The sequence below is a fragment of the Cinclus cinclus genome, chromosome 15, assembly GCF_963662255.1.
Source record: "Cinclus cinclus chromosome 15, bCinCin1.1, whole genome shotgun sequence".
Taxonomy (NCBI): domain Eukaryota; kingdom Metazoa; phylum Chordata; class Aves; order Passeriformes; family Cinclidae; genus Cinclus; species Cinclus cinclus.
The window spans coordinates 9226010-9243721 of record NC_085060.1 but is presented as its reverse complement, the minus strand read 5'-3'; the positions used below and the strand labels follow the sequence as shown (position 1 = coordinate 9243721).

At 45.8% G+C, this 17712-nt stretch overlaps 1 protein-coding gene across 1 annotated transcript; it reads right to left on the bottom strand.

Annotated features, from left to right (window-relative positions):
- Positions 1 to 8841: 8841 nt before the first annotated feature.
- On the bottom strand, positions 8842 to 13713 carry LOC134050243 (protein FAM162A-like). The gene is made up of 5 exons (XM_062503179.1): positions 13581 to 13713; positions 11704 to 11812; positions 10373 to 10478; positions 9633 to 9729; positions 8842 to 8864 (listed from the first exon to the last, which is right to left on the bottom strand). Exons 1-5 carry the CDS (start codon positions 13711 to 13713, stop codon positions 8842 to 8844), a joined length of 468 nt encoding a protein of 155 aa, XP_062359163.1.
- Between the last annotated feature and the right edge of the window lie 3999 nt (positions 13714 to 17712).

The following is a 17712-nucleotide window of genomic DNA, read 5'->3' as shown; positions in this document are numbered from 1 at the left end:
ACAACTGAATATAGAAAGCCAAAGGAGAAAGCTTTTACTAAAATGCACTCAAGCCTCTGAGCAAAACTTCAGACACTCAGAAATGCTAGGAGGGAGTTTTCTCCAGAGCAGACTATATTGGAACGTGCAAATTGTACTGAAACTCTGAATTACTGCATTGCTAGAAGAACTTAAAACACAAAAGGGAGGAGAAACAGGTTTCTTTGCTCTCTTTGTGGGTGGTAGTGAGCTTTTAGATCAATTGTTATGTAAATCTACCTCTAGATGCCAACTAGGTTAAAAACTATTCTCCATAGTCACTTAAAATCTGAGTCTCTAAAGTGGTTATTGAGGACACTTAATTTTCCATAGATGTCAAGATGTGGTTTTGCATTTTAAAATGTAGCTGGGGACCCCATTCCCCTTTCACAAGACACCTGGGGGACAAATGCATAATTCAATCACATCAGAGAATTGAGCTTACCCTGAGCTGGCCACCCCAACCAGGTCCACCAGAAAATCCCATGTGGAATGAGAGCTGGTGTTCTGCATGGAAGTCACTCACCTGAGAGCAAAGCTTTTGGCAGGTCGACACGGGTGGACTGAGATATGTCAGACCAATGGATCAGACACAACCCTAGGACATGATTCCTGGTGCTGTGGTAAGGCACTAGCTCAGAGCAGTACCCTAAACCAGAGGCCAGGAACAGCTGGCTGCTATGGTGAAGCAGACTGCCATGACTTCCAAGTTTTGTGGTGGTTACTTAGCCACTTCATCTGCCAGTTCCCTCAGGATGAATGTATCTCATCGTGTCCCATGGACTTGTCCACCTTTAATTTTCCTCAGATGTTCTTGAACCTGATCTCCTATGGTGGGTACTTCCTCCTTCTCCCAGTCCCTCCCTTTGTCTCCTGTGGCTTGGGCAATGTGGCTAGAGCATTTGCTCGTGAAGTAGTCACTGAGTACCTCAGCCTTGTCCATGTCCCATATACCACACAATCTTTCTCTTTCTTACGGCACTTGGTCTAAAATTAAACACCAAACCCATCATAGCTTAAAACTGCAGAGGTTTGCACTTCTTAGCAGGGGAGTTTACATGAACTTGTGCTTCCAGCTCCCTCATCTCGACCACAAGACATTACCTGCTCCTTCACCTCTCCAGAACAAAGCCACTATTTCTGTAGGACCAGTGCTGTAGAACTGCTCCTGGGTTTATGGAACCAGACAACCAGCAAACAGATGATGTAAACACAAAATTTATATCAGGCAGATGGAGTTCCCTGTCAGCAGCACATCTTCCCAGCCAGTATGCAAGTGAGTAGCTAAAATGTGTAAGGATGTTGTTAGTCAGGACACACAACGTGTGTGACAAACATCACACACAGTGCTGACCTCTTCCCTGAGGGAACTGGGTTTTCCTGGCTGCAAACACAGCCATCCTGTGATCACTGAAACCTGAGTGAAGAACAAGAACACTCAGCAAACACCACAAGCTGGCAAGCATCAGCCAAATCCGTAATGTGCAGGGGATCAGTGCTGGGGACTTGGGGACACAGACCACAGCCTGGGAGCTGCTGTATGCACAGCACACACTGCAGAGAGCAGTGGGATGGCGGGCAGGATAATGGAGGATAATAGCTGTGGAGTGAGAAGTCATAATAGCTCAGCCTACGCATAGGTTAGATTCCAGGAGAGCCATTATCTCAGCTCTGATGTCTGGGTGTCAGAACTCCTATGCCTGTTTTATTGGTTAAGTACATGGCTTTATTGCTGTTTATAGAAGTATGCCTGCATTCTGAGCAGCAAGGGAGCACATTAACAGGGAAGCACTGAGCTTGCACCAGCTGCTGTGGGAGAGCATCCAGACCCCTATCCAGCCTCAGTAAGAAGACTGGTAAGTATGTAAGGGAGGCTGCCTCAAATCTCAGATCCCCAGCTGATGTGTAAAAGCAACTCAAAACACATTTCCTTCTTGATGAAAACATTCTTAACAGGGAAGAGGGAGTCAGATAAAGAGGGAGAAAAAGCCATCCCTTCTCTGTGCCATTTTGGGATGTTTCCTCTATCTCACTTCCAGGTTTGGGAATATTTCTGCACACAGTCACTTTCTACAGTAAATATCACCACTCATTAGTGATACCCCTTCTGGTACACTCCCAGGGGAGCCTTACAGGGGCTGGCCATTGCAGCAGGGTCTTAGGCAGAATTCAGCATCATCTCCAGGTGTCTGGGTGACAGGGGAATCCAAACCTCATGCCTTAAACCTCATTCACCCTAAGTCTTCAGCTCTCTTTAGAGCACATAAAGAGGTGATGGCTATGCCAGTCCACACTTGCCTTTATGCCCTCCCAGAGCAACACTCCTACCAGGAGTGCAATTTCCCCACCTTGAAAAGGTATGACATGGCACTGAATGCCTTTGTGATGTGCTTTGGGAGCTGCTGAGGAAGGCATTGCTGTTGTTTTTCCCCTCTGACTAATTAAAGCAAAACAAAATATTTGGGCTCAAGCTGCTCTGCTGAACACTCTGTCCTAGTCCTTCCAAAGGAATAGCATCCGTAGGGTAGTCACTGTACATTAAGAATTTCTCAAAAAGAAGGCCAGTGTCCCACCTGATAAACATTGCAGAGTCTAAGTGTTGTGAGAGGTGCAGAGGGTGATGAACCACAGTGACTGCCCATGCTGGTGGGGTGGGCAGAGGAAGGATGTGACATTCCACTACCCCCACAGCCACCTCTGCTCCCAGCCCTGTCACCCCATGGGCAGGTGGAAGCTCTGTGTCATGGGACTGTAACTCTCACCTGTGGTGGCTGTGCTGATGCTGCCCTGGGAGCAACAGAGCAGCTGGGCTCTCACAGCCTGGCTTTTAGGAGCACGGCACCATCTGCTGCAGAACACCTAGGTGCCAGGTCAGAGTCTGGCCCACAGCAAAGGGCACTGGGAGGGAAACAACTGCCTTTAGGGAGATGCACGTTGACAGGACACCTGTGCCCTCCCAGCAGCGGGGAGACATCCAGCTGTCACTCATGAAAGTCCACAGACACCTGGAGTTCACTTGAAATAAGTTCAATATCTCTCCTAGGAGCATTCACCAAAGGCAGTGAGAGGCAAGTAGATTCAATTGTCCTCAAACCCTAACCATGAGATGCCAGAGAGGCCATGTGTCTCAGTTTAACACACAGGTGTCTATCAAGGAAGGCACGAAACTCCATTGGAATGGAAAAAAATACGACCCCCATCCCTCCAAATTATCATAACTTTGAAATTACGTGGCTTTCAGGCAAAGCCACGGTAAAAGAGCAGCAGCTTTTGCTGCTGTGTATATGTAGAACCAGGCGATCAAGCAGCAGCAGCAGCAGCCCCAGGAACAGAACACAAACCCAGGACAGCCTCTCTCGGCTGCGGCTCCTTCCCCTGCGCTGCAGTTCCGGGCACGGCCAGCAGGGGCGCCGCTGGCTCCCGGCCGGGCGGGGGCGGCGATTCCCCCGCGCCTGCAGGGGGCGCTGTGGCGCGAGCTCGGCCGCGCCTCCCTCAGGCGGTGATGGCGGGCGGGCCGGGGGGAAACGGGCCGCAGAGGGAACCTCGGCACGGAGCTGGGACCGCAGGGCCGGGCACACCCCGGGGCGGAAAAGGAAACGCATCAGAACCTCCGCAGCTGTAGCAGGAGCTGGCGGGGTGTCCCTGCGGGCAGGGCTGCGGGGAGCCGGGAGAGGCTCCCTTGAAGGGGGAAGGGGCTCGGGGTCCTGGGTTTTCCCTGAGGTACCCAAATAGATGGTGAGGGTCCTTCCTAGTGAGGTAGGCTGTTAATGAGGCCCTAGTTCAATGGCCGCTCCTACAAGCAGAGCTTCACTCACAGTAGGAGACAACAGCAGGAGACAGAACCCCATAGTGGTTCTGTCCCACACAGTGACCGCAGCATATCTCCCTTCCAACATCAAGAGAGAGAAAGAGTGAGGAGCTGCCCCTTCTCCCAGCCCCAGTCTCATGGTATCTCTGCCCTTCCCAAGAGAGTGCTGCTCAGCTATGATAGTGAAGCCAGCTGCACTTCTCCCCCTTCTCCCCTTGGCTCTATCTTTTGTCTCTCTTAAGTACTGGTCATTATTCTCAGCAACAAGTGGGAGAAAATTCCCTGAGAGAAAGAAACAAATGGAAAATTCCTAACCCCCAACACTGAGGGAGTTGGTACATGGGACACTGCAGCCCATTTTTGTAGGGTTTCACTGTGCAGTCTTAGCAGCCCCACAGCATCCCACTGGGTCTGTATGAGCTCACACCACAGCAGTGGATGCCCAGCAGTCCCTAGCTCACAGCCTCCCCTGTGCCACCTGCACAAGGGCTCTGAGGAGAAAAAAAAAAAGAAATGAGTGGGATACATACAATAGCTCTATTTTTGCTTTGCATTAATGCTTGTTTGTCAAGCAAAATTGCCTTCTCCTGGGGCTTAGAGCCCTGAAATATTGGGATATTAAACTACCTTTCATGCTTTTCTTCTGCTTTTTAACACAACTTGGGGCCATTCTGGAGATTGTTCCATTCCCCCAGCAGCACCATTGCTTTAATGATGCCTTTACAGCCCTAGTGGATGTCCTTGGTACAGATTATAGTCCTGCTGGTAGAAATTTGTTGCAGGACAATGTTTACACTGATAAAATTGCTTGTGGGGGATGAGGAGCTCAGTGCAAGGGGATGCAATTCATAGAGCTCTGTGTGAGCTGTGTTTGCATTCACACGTTCTGAATACAGAGAAAAATGAACCATTAGGAATAATTGTAATTCACTGGGCTATTCTGGTTTCCATTTCATTTAGAAAAAGTCACAGGACCATACGTCATCTGTGAGATGTGTATTACAGAGCAGCATGAAAATCCCTCTGTGTTCTGGTGCAGTTTCTGGTAACTGCTCATGCTGCAGAACATACACAAGCCATGAACGAGCCCAACTCTTCTCTATGAAACCCTGTTCCAGACTGACCTCCTCCCTATAGTGAGCCCCCCCACACACCCAGCAAACAGCAGTCCCTGCCCAACTAGCTCAATGTTTGGGTCCTTCACTGAAGAACATTGCTGCAGAGAAAGAGTCAGGTGTGAGGTTTAGGTTTCCATGTAGAAAGCTCTTGCATGCACAGACAAGGTGCAGAGCCAGCTTGACTGTGCTGAAAGTTGTGTCTGGATCCTTTACAGAGCAGAGAATTTAAATGCTCAGGTCCTTTCTGAGCCCTTCAGGAGCTCCTTATTATATGACCGTCACAGAGGTTTTGTAATACATCACACAGCACTAACAACCATCAAGCTACTTAACCATGGAAAATTGCTTTAATGTTATCTCAATGCATTAATGAATGATTCATTAATTAATTCAAATTATTGAACACTGGCCTTGCTTTTTTGCTAGGCTAGAATGACTTCATGCCAATTCCAAGCAGGATAGTGGTGTTAAAGCCAGCTCTGAAATCATGGTGGTCATGAGGATCCCAACGCCAGTGGTGGCAGCAGCCACTATATAACTTGCTGCAATGATGCTGAGCAAGGGAGAAAGCAGGAGGCTGCTCCAAGCTGGAAAATATCTTTGTGGTCGGAGGGAGCAGGTCCCTTTACAGATCCAAACCATCACTGTATCTCACCCAGAGGAGACCTTTAGCCTTGAAGCTGTTTTGAACTGATCCTTGGCAGTACCAGAGATAAAAGCAGATTTGCAGGCATATCCATGCTGCTCATGCAGGTGCTGATGCCTTGGGCACAGACAGATGAGAACCAGTTTCTGATGCATAGCCATTGTGCTTTTTGATTTTCTAGGGCAGTTATTAAAGTCTGGGAACAATCTTTTGTAACCTTTCTTTCCACAAAGAGTACTAGATTCTATGCTGAAACCAACCAAAGCAATCCATTTGGATTGTTTATGAAGGGGCTGCTAATGTAGTAAATCACTTGATTCTATAGTGTCAATCACTTAACTGTCCAGTAAGACAATTATACCCACCAGGAAATGGTTAGAAACTCCGGGGCGTTTTAAACATAGCAGCCATACAACTGCAAACAACATCTGAGGAGCAGCTGGTAACATGCAGGGAAGAGTTAGGTTGAAAGTTTACATGTTGAAGACAATGTTCAGTGCCTGGAAGCTGAAGCTGGGTGCATTTAGTCTTAAAACAAGCAGCAGTTTCTCAGCTTGGTGGGAAACTAAACACTGGAAGGACATGGCAGTCTTTAAAATTAGGTCTTCCTGAATTGCAAGAAAAAATGGGAAAATTCCTTCTCATGTGCAGGAACATACCAGTGTGGAGAAGACCTACACACAGCACATGGAAATAAATCAAGTGTCACTAGACACTTGATTTATTTTTGATCCTTAAAAAGGTCAAAACAAGAGAGAAAATTAATAAAGAGGGAACTGAGGTCTCCTGAGCTCAGACTTTTTTTCTCTGGTACACTGGGATGCTCATGATGCAGAGCCTCCCATAAAAGCTTGATCTCACCACATTGGAGGAAGAGAGTTTAGTGCACCCAGCTCTGCCCTGCAGCAGCCTGAGGACTCCCTGGGGAAAGTCTCTGGAAATCACTGAAACTTCAGAAAGTCATGGATGATAACCTTAATCCACAGCCAGAAGGAACTGCAGCACTGGTTGTAATAGAAGCAGAATTAGATAAACTCTAGCTACTATAGAAAAGCTTCCCCAGTAATTGTTACTGTAATGAAATCTCTGTGGCACCAACCACCAGCACATTGTTAACCGTTGCCATACAAGAGTTCATTAAAACAGAAAAAATGTTGCAAGGGAAGAAGAATCTTTTCCCCCAGTACAGAGCAGCAAACAAAGAGGTGAGACTTGAAAGGACTCACCCTTGGTCTCTTTGAGCACTGCAGCAAACCAGCACATTCTCAGCTCTATCTCCTGCCTCGGAAAGGAGCCAGACCCCCCTCCTCAGGGCCAGCTGACAAAACACAAGGCAGATTATTAAGAAAGGAAGAATAGCTCCTAGCCAACACCTCCCATCCCCTTTTTAAATACCTGAAGGATCAGGTGTGACACTGAAGCAATTCTGATGAGAGGGGAAATAAATAAACCCACAACTGTAAGGTGCTGAGGATCAGCCAATTATACATTCAATAGCCTACGTTAATTAGAGGCTTTTCAAGAGGAGAGTCAAAGGACTTTGCAAACACAGATGGAAACAGATTTTAACAAGCAGCGATAAGTTCCAGTGTTGGAGAGGCATGTCCAGCTCATACAGAGGAGACTCCAGCTGAGACTATGCTACACCAGCAGCCACCAACCAAGTACAAGCCAGAGATCAGTCCAGTTGATTTTTTGAGAGTATTATAATATTAAAATGAATAATCATGTCGGTGCTGGTAAAGGATCTTTCCCTATATGATAGTCATAGCTCTTTTTAAGAGTCCAAAAGCACCTGGGTCATCTGGTCACTCATGGTTTACCAGGGAGGAAGAATTGATTTTTTTCTCAATGACTATGTGTCATGTGGCAGCTTTATGGACTATAGGCAGAGACACAGATGTTTAAGAGGATCTGATAATAGCTCACAATTGAAGCAGGTTTTTTTTCCTAGGCAGAGGGGAGTGCAGGGCAGAGACTGGAACAAGTCACAATTAATTTTCTTGTTCTTTAGATATTGCTATGGTCATCTCCTTTCCTGCTTAAGTCAGGGAAGCTCAGAACATTAATGTGGATTTGTTTACAAGCACAAAAATGGTTCCCTTATTTGTTACATGCACCTTCTGAAAAAGGGCACATGAAAGTAATTTAAGAATTAAGAAAAACCATAACATCTAAGCAACTGAGCAAGCTCTTTTAGTTTATCCCCAAATGAGCACTAACTTTGAGGCAATTCTTGCAGTTTATTGCACTAACCAAGAAAACTAGGTCATATAAAATGAAAGAGCCCATATTACCTGTGAAGCAAAAGTGCCTCCTCAGCAGAGACTTGTTCACTCTCTACTTGTCCTAGACCATTATTTCACTTCTAAGACGTGCTTTGTGAGGAATACTACAGGGACGAGACATCACTTTTGGTGAACTGTACTGTGTGGGGCTATGAGTTGGAAATGAGGTCTGCAAGCCTGGAGATGTGACAGAGGTAACATCCCCCTCACCCTAAGCAGGCATGCAGCATGGGCAGAAGTGCTCCTAAAGAAGTACCAGAGGGATAAAACTGCCCAAAGACCACAGGCACAGAAGACGAAGCCCCAGAGCCCAACAACTGCTGACCACCTGCCAGTGCCCCAGCCCAGCTTTACCAGCAGCTTATTTGTGCAGTGACACTTCAGCAATAAATGGACATGGTTTTTGACACAATAAACCTCAGAGACCTGAGCAGGAGCTTCAGGCTCTCCTGGAGCACAAGTGCAACTCCTCCAAGTAATAAACCTTGGAAAGGCCAAGCATCAGTGACACTCAGGACACTGCACCAAGGCTCAGCATGGCTACATCATCTCCTGTAGCAGCTGGGGTAGCACTGACTGGGTTTTGCCACACTGTGTCCTTGGGATTCCATGCAGCACATCCAGCTCCACCAGCCAGCATTACAGGTCTCAAGGGGTTGCAGGTGACATTGGAGGATCAGAGCATCAGCACCCACAGGCATGAACTGGGGTCTGACTTAAAGGTAAGTCACTTTGTGAAAATGTATTTTCAATATTTCATTAGGATTTCTCACATCTGTTAAGCATCATCCCAGAGAGTTTGGTGACACTGTAAATGAAGCTGTAAAGAGATGCGTTTGTTTTAGATGTAATTGGACAGCTGTTTTATTATGAGTTAATGAACTATGATGATTGAAAATAATTCCATTTTAGCAAACCACATATTAACAATTATTCTGGGCTAAAATCACAGCTAAGCAAGTGCTAGATGACTTTCATGACAATAACTGGAAGCGGAAGATCAAAGGAGAAAACCAGTGATGTGCTATAGAGCAAGAGATGTCTCCAGGCCAGGCTCTCTGCATCAGGCATGGATTCCCCAGGCTGTTCCACAGAAACCACACTGCCACCATCTCCTCTTGCTCAAAGCCCCTTTTGGCCCAAATCAATCATCAGGGTCTGGTCACATTCTTCTATTTTCCCAGACCCTCTTCATGCTCATGTCCACCCTCTTCCCTAGCCACAGCATCCCATAAGGTGCTGGTGGAAGAGAGAGGGGTTAGTAATGGCAGCAGACTCAGACAGAGAGAATTGATGTCTTTGTAGTTGCAAAACATATTTCAGGCTGCTTTTCCCCCTGCTCTGGGTCACTTTGGCCAAGACTATTTGCCCTGGAGGCACTGTATAAAATGTGATGCTCCCAGATGTAGGGCCATGTCCTTTCTGACTGTGAGGGGACCTGAGCACCAGCAGCACCATGAAAAGCTGATTCTGAGCTGGGGAGTCCTGCATTTGTCCTTTCCACACTTTCCAGTTTAAAGGAGATTTTTGTTTGTGAGCTAGGCCTGGTGCCAAAGACCAGAAGCCACAGAAATCAGCTGGAGTTTCCATAGGGGGTTCCCAGTTTGCATGGAGCCGTTTTTAAGCAGTGGAATCTTTGCTCTGAGTTTCAGTGAAAAAGCTCTTAAGAGCTAAACAAAGACAAGTCCATATGCCACATGTGCAAATCACTTACCTTCTTCTGTTAAAATAAATCTATTCGAAATCATTGTGACTTCCAACAGCTGCCTCCTGACCTTTCTTTACTTCAGCCCTCCATTTAGCCTTCTTTTCTGTATTCACCCTCAGCAGCACCAGATCCTTCTTGGCAGCCTGGAAACAATTTGGTGGAAATCATTGATTGTGCACAGATGCCACCACTAAATTTCCCCACATCTGCATCACTTCCTTTGACATCTCACTGTGCTTTTTAATATTTTGCAGCAACAAAATTTAACCTGTTGCCTTGTTATACCACCTTTTCAGCATTTGCAGCTCTGATTAGCAGGAGAATTACACTGTAAATTGTTTACAGGTGAACTGGGACTTACAAGTCAAACTGGAGACCCAGCAGTGGGGTGGGGAGAAAAGTCACAGCTCTTGGTGACCATGGTGGCATCCAGGCCAGGCAGGACCAGAGGAGCCTCATGGCTGACAGATGCCAGGCAGTACCAGGTTCCATTGACACAGTTGGAGCTATTCCATTACCTTTTGCCCAGCCCCTCATTGAGATACCATCATATAGAGCATTGCACTGCACATGTTTATGGCAGCATGGGTCAGAAGCAACACATTAATCAGCAAGTTGTGCTTTCCAAAGCCAGTGTCTCCTCTGGAGAAGGAGTGATACAGATCCTGTGCATCCACTGCCCATGTGTACGTATTCCAAACCTATCTGTCACCCAGGTGCTCATTTCCAAAGAACCTACATGTACCATATATTAAGTGAACCAGTTCCCCTAGAAACAATATTCACTTCTTTGCCTATGATGGTCATGGTCACACAGCCCAGCACAGTCAGTGCAATCATGATGTAACAAACCTTTATCCTGACAATGTTCCTTGCAGTGTTGAGGACCTCAGACACGTGGAACACAGAGCAGAGCTTCCATTCTGCAGCAGCATATGTGAAATGGGATCATGGGGAGATAGGTAATGAATGCTCAAGCTTTGCAGCAACTTCCTGTCAATGTACAGCAGGGTTCAGCCTTCTCTTTCTGCAGCTGCTTAAAGGAAAAAATTAGCCTGTGGGGAAAAGATTTAGGTGGGGTATTGCTACTCCCAAAAGTCATAAGTAATAACAGGATTAAAAACTCCTGCTCTCCTGTATTCTTTCTTTGTGTGTGAGAGAGAATGCCTGTAAAATTACAGGGACAGGAAAGTCTTTCCATTATAATAACGAAGGGCTGACCTTTGGGTGCTGCAGGGCAGGCCATGGGGTGCTGTGCAGCACCAGGAGGCACTGGGACCATGTCACCCAAGCTGGAAAATGTCACCCTCAGTGAATTAAAAGCTCACCAAGCACAGCCTCTGCCAGGCAGTCAACACCAGCCCCACGAGCATCTGCCTGCAGTGGGAGGCTGACTGGGTCAGAGCATACAACTGCACCATCCAGGAGTTTTCTTCCCAAGAAGCTGAACAGCTGGAAATCTCCACTGGAAAATCTCCACCACCTTCCATGAGTAACTCCTGGCATATAACCAACAATTCCTGTTTGCAAGAAACTGCAGCATGGCAATGAGCCATCCATGAAATTATATCCAGCCATGGATTTACTCATACCTGCAAGGGAAAGGACAGCTGGAGGAGAACCCAAATGTCACAAGTCAGAAGCATTAGGACTCCAAAACTGAGTGACAATCCTTTAACAAAATATCTCTACAAGGAAGTGAAACCACAGCCCATACAGGAGGAATTCGTTGCACGTGTCTGTCACCAAAACTGTATGTAGCCCAAACTTCTTATTAAAATTTATGCAGCATTATTAATCACTAATCAATAAAACCTAGAAAAGCATGAAAAAACCCAGAGTGAATAACATCTTACCATGGTGGCTTCTAAGTTTCAAAGCCACTTGTCTTGCAAAAGACACTTCAGCTTAGTCTGAAATTTATGATAACTAAAATAAGCAAATCCAGTTTACTTAACGAGGAATGACAAAAAGTTACAAGAGTTACAATTATTTACACTTATTTTTGGACACAGCATGGGGGAGGCACTAACCTTCACCACATACACCTGGGTGATGTACAATGGGGTCTCAATCTGTGTGTTCACAGCCAAAAGAATAATTCTGACAGGTCTACTTACAATATGTGCCTGGGAATGTCTTCCTCCTTTTTAAAACATCCTGACCATACTAGCACCTTTTTGTCAAAATTTGTAGGCCTTCTCTCATTCCTGAAAGCTTCTTTACCTGTAAGAGGTTTTGTAAAAAGCAATGACCTAAGCTTCAAGAAGGGAAAAGAGCTGTTGGTACAGAGGGAAAAGGATTGAAAGTTTAAAATGACACTTTTCTATTATGTGGAAGCTAAATGTGCTTTCTAACATCAAAAAGACTCAGCAGCTGGAGTGACGTGCTTTGTTACATTTGCGGCTTGACTTCCTTCCCTTTAATTTTGCTAGGTTTTAAAGCAAAAATCTCTTCTAAACTTCCTGATTAAGGGGACAAATGATGTGGGACTGAAGTCCCCAAGCAGCATCTCACCCTCTGAGCATCTTGCTTTTAAATGGCCCAACTAGTGACTTAAGTAAACTGCCAGCAGCACTGGTAGCCAACTCCTCAACAGCTTCTCCTGAAATCACTGATGGAGAGATGATGTCTGCTAAAATGCAGCCTGGTGAGAGACTAGCAGTCATTCTCATGCAAGCTGGGTACCACATTACTGCACTCTAATGATGATACATTACACCCTATCAGGCTACCACAGCGATGCTATTTGCATGCTGTCACCCACAGCACAAAGAGAAAAAGACTCTGGCTCCTCTTGATGGAAACAAGCCAAATAACAGGCAACAACAAGGACAGTGGCAGGGAGACCCTGAAAAACATGGTAAGCAACAAATAGCTCAAACCCTGGCTTTTGCAGTACACACCTGTACAAGTGGTCTTTGCAAGGTAGCAAAGGCTGCTCACCCACTGTACTTACATCCAGGTAGGTGCACCCAAGAAGCCACACTACAGTGCTCTGTGCTTGCAAATGTAGGACTTGGATTGAGAAATGTCCAGTTGTGACCAGGTCAGGCAGGAAGAGATGGACATAAAGATGTCCCCAGGCTCAACATCCTGCACTCCCTGCCTGCTGCTGGATTGCTGGTACTCAGCTGAAAGGAAACCACTGCTGCTACAGAACATGGCATGGGGAGCATCTCTTCCTGCCTGTGTCGAGATGGTGAAATTATAGTAAGTGCCCCAGACCTGCTCACGTATGCGAGGACTTGTATGTGGCTAAAAAATCCCAGTTGTAAATCTTGGCCCAAGTAAATTTAGTCTCCTGCTTCTCCTGTTTCTCTCACAAAGTGCAGTGAGACCAGGAGAGCTACATCAGCCAGAATCAAATCTACAGCAAGCAGTACTTGCTAAAAGCACATGCTCCATCCCAAGGAAGACAAGGGCAAAGCCCCATACTAGAAACTCCCAGCCATCCCACAGGAGCACAGGCAGGCCCATGCAGCCCAGCTTTCCTAGGGCAAAGGGTCTGCAAAGGCATAGCCAAGAAAGTGGTGGTGCAGGTTAAGAGAAACTGTGTTCATACCAGGAAGTTTGTCCATCTGGAAGCAGCCCATGCCTGCTTGCTGCCTCATAATCAAGGGCAGTGCCTGGCACAAGCACACACAGCTGTGGCTGTAACCTGGCAAGAAGCAGAGCTGGAAGCAGAGGGAAGTAAGTCCTCCACTTGTACCAGCTTTGCACATGCAGGTACACACACACACTGGTCCTCCTATGGAGACCTGGTAGCTGGGTAAGAGGAGGAACATTTATTTAATTGACATATTCCCTAACATGAAGTTGGTATTTGCTGCCATAGGAAACCAGCTATGTAACAGAAAAAAAACTTTACCCCTGTGCTGGACAGAGCTCTGGTGTGCTCCCTGTTCCAGGAGCGTTTGTAGCCCAAGGAGACAAAGCACCCCTTCCCCTCTGTGTTGCAGCACAAAACAGTGACCAAAGGCTTTCTACCCACCTGGATCAGCCATCTGCAAAGCCATGTCTTGGGTGTTCCTTGCTTTGCTTCCAGCAGCTCTGGTGGAGCGCAGGATGGGCTGAGCCACCTGCTGCCACAGCCCAGGGTTGTGCCCCAGCAGCCTCCCCAGCATCCTGCCCTGGACAACCACTGCCCCATCAGCCTGGGCAGGAGCACAGGAGGTGCTTCTAGGACTTATTAAAGTAAAAATAGCCCTTCCAGTAAGAAGGGAGTAGCATGCACTTCCACCCTCACTGTCAACAGGTTTTGCTTACATCCCGATGAGGAGTTAAATTTATCACCTGTGTTTACCAAAATGACACACACTGGGAGCTGGGTGGGCAGAAATCCCTGCTGTGGCAGCTCACGCCCAGCCCAGACTCTGACCCAGCAACCCATCCCAAGAAGCTGCTCAGGAGAACAGTGGCTATTTACATTATTTTCTCAGTCCTTACTACAGAAGAACTAAAATAAGAACTAAAATAAGACAGTATGCTGTATTTCCCCCAAAGACAGGCTTAGTGAGTGCTAATTATCACAGCTGGTTCAGCTGCTAGAGTTCTTAATTGTTCTCAGCTACAAAATAATCTTGCAAATCAGTTGCTTTAAACAGATTTTCTAAAAAGGAGCAGTGTTCACTCTGCCTCAGAATAAATGTGGTTTGGTGGCAGAAACATAAAGGTGATGTCTGTACCTATAAATGCAATATGGGGAGTCCATCTCACATCCAGACTGTAAACTTTCCTAGCAAAGAAATATACTTCACATATGCTTCAGGTTTAAAATAATAAACTAAGAAATTATAGCAAAAACCTTAGCTGATGTAGTATTTGTCAGTCAGTAAAATTGTCATTGAAATGTAGTGGTACTTATAAAGTATTTGCCCTCCACAAAGTCTGGATAGTGCTGAATGTTTTCCATAATACCAGCTGTTCTAACCAGAGAAAGAACCACAGCCAATGCTATTTTATCACTTACACATTTCTCCTGCATTCTGCATAAAATTCTTCCTGATGGGTCAGGAAATGAAAATGCAAAATACTTGTCTAATTTGGAGCTGTGGGGTATTTACTCTCCTTAGCCATACAAGGCCCTAAAGCTGACTTACAGGTAGGGGGAAAAATTCCGTTTGAAAGGGAAGAAGCAGTTGCTGAAAGGAAAATTTTCAGAACTATTTAGTAATACTATCAAACACAATATTGCAGATAATCAAAATGTGTCTAAGAGCAATGGGAGGGACTGCAAGGGAAGAGTACTGCAGGTGTTGGCAGGGATATTCTTAAGGGGCTGAAAGGATGAAAGATGTGAAACAGATGCAGCTCTGGCTCCTCATCTTCTGCCCCAAGAAAAAGCACTGTCATTTATAGACACATTTTGTATTTTTTGGGAACATGGAGTTAATGATACTGAGAAAAGAAGAAAATCACAGCAGTGACAAATGTGGTTTTTCCTCTTTCAAGAAAGCACCATGATGTATCTAGACATAGCACAATGTGTTCATCTTAATTCACTTGTAATTTGGTAAAGCAAATTAGATCAATTTCCAGATTAGGAACCCATACAGAAAATAAATAGTGTTTTGAACTTCCAGCTGCAAACAAGACCTGCAGACAAGCAGAAATCAGTAGATGTGATTATGTTGGAAAAAGCAGAAGGGAAAGCTGGTAAAGTCAGAGAGGATATTTGTGTCCTGCTCAGGATTTCCCTGTGAGAAAATGGGTATGAGGAAAGATGCATTTATAGCCTGGATTTTATGGCCAGTGTGCCTGAGCATTCCCAAAAGCTCTCTTCTCACCTTGTGGAAGAGCTGAGCAGTGAAAAAAGGCATTGTACATCTGGACATCCGTCGGTCCCCAAGCCAGGAGGGCAGGAGGGGCTGTGGGCAGTGGATGGGATGTGCTGCCTTGGTGCTTGTTGTCACACTTGGACCTGCCTGACCCCACAGGGGCTCCAGCTGTGCAGTACATTAGAGCATCTTCACTTTTAACAGGCACTCTTCAAAATGCTCATTGCAGAAGTGACTGTTCTTTATGTCATGTCTGATTATGGAATTGAAGAGAAAAAAAAAATTTAATATTATGTCTTAGTTTCTCAAAAGGGGAGAAAATTGTGAGGGCTGCAGCCCTCTGGTGTTTATCGACCTAGGGGTTGCCAATTGTTTCCTCTAACAGACACACCAGCTAACAGCTGTATTAATCATGTCTGCTGTGAGCAAAAAGGCACTTCAGAATTTATTATGCCAGCATTTGGAAGTGCAAAGAAACAGAGGTCCTCACAAAACCACAAAGGCATTTACAGGTTCCTGAATTTTACTTGTTTGTCTGGCACTATGAGTGCTTAATGGTGAGCTGAATTTTACTGCAGTGCATGAAAGCTATAGACACCTCTGCGTTAGGAATTCCCACTTTCCCTTCAACAGTGTGGATCTCCCTCTGGCCCAGAGCAACTTGGATCCTTTTCTGAACAGCAGAGAGATACAGAATGCTCTTGGACCAAGGTGGACTTGTGAGCAGCCTGATGAACTTCAATCTCTTTTGTGCCTATCTCAGTGCATGCACATCCCCTCTGCTCAGGTTACAGCACAACTGCAGGAGCCTCATCCAGTGACTCCCCACACCAAGCCATCACTTGAAACCCATCAGTAACTCGTTACCAAAGTGCAGCTGGTATTTCACGACCATTAAGATCACAGGTAGGGAGTTTATTGAATAGGAGTAACAACTTGTTCAGATACAGAATAAGCAAAACTGGGTCTAAAGCACCATCTCCTCTGCCTTCCGCATCCTTCTTCCAGGAGGAGAGCAGGACCCCAACTCCTGAGCAAGCCCTGGACAATACAGAAAACACTGACTAGCTCTACAAACATTGCCCACGCTTCCTCTGCCCTCACTGCAAGAGAGGGCACAGATCTGAAGGGTTTTGAGTCACAAAGGACCTAGCTCAGACTAATGTGAGCAGCAAAGATCACAGGACCCATGGAAAATCATGCAAAATATTCGGGGTGTTGTGATGAAATCACAGCTTTTACTATTAGGGAAAATAATGCACTAATGAGCTTTGCACCAGGTCACTGATTTCTGGAATAGTGAGCAATTGGACTGTAGAGCAAAAATGTGTGAAATCCCAAAGAAAACAAAACCATCAGAATCCTAACAGTTTACATTTTAACTCAGAGTTTGGAGAACCATTTAATTTAAATGTTTTCCACACCTGTTTCCCCAGCTGAGCCAGAGAAACACATTGACAAGGACAGACTTGCTGTTCCCTTGTCACTTAATGATTTTCTTTCTTAAGAAAAATGGCATTGTCTTCAAAAACAGATGCATTTATAAAAATTTCAGTCCATTAGTCAATAGTTTGGGGGAAAAACCCTCTGATTTAAAAGGACTGAACCATTCTGTGTGGAAATTTTTTTCCCCTGCACTTGTTTTATTACAAGGATGACTTCAATTTTTTTCAGCTCCTGCAGAGAAGTCATACCATCAGTCAGGCCAATAAACTCCTGATATCACTAGGACTCCCTCCACTGTGGGGTTAAATCTCCCTTTCAGTGGCTGGCTGAAAGGTATGTAATCAATACAGGAGCACATGTATCTTAGTGGAGTGGGAGGCACTGCCCTGGGCATAATTTGCACCAGTAATGAACAACACAGCAACCATAACAGAGCCAAGTGCCTCCTCAAATACATGAATTGTTTCTTGACAATCCTCCTAAAGACACCATAAAATGCTTCTGGGTGAAACACAACCTACATGTAGGATGAGATTTACTTCCAGCAACTTTTAGGCATCCAAAGGGACCACAGAGAAACACATCTCCTAAGAGATGCATGGCCACCCAAGTGAGCATGGAGAGGGCAGGAGAGCAAAAATCTGTCACATAAGTCTCTGCATAGCAGCCTGGGGGCTTTGGTGAAGGAGTGTTGCCCTGTTGCCTTGTTAAACCACTGGCTGTGTCTGCCTGCATGCTCAGGGGTGACTTCACTGGTGTTGGTGACTCCTCTGCTCCTTGCTTGTGCAGTGCCTGGCATAAGGGAATCCCAGGCAGCTCCTGCTGCTCCCATGCAGTCGGGCAAAGCAATAATGAGAAGGGAAATGAGACACTCATCTTGAGGAGATAAATAATGACTGC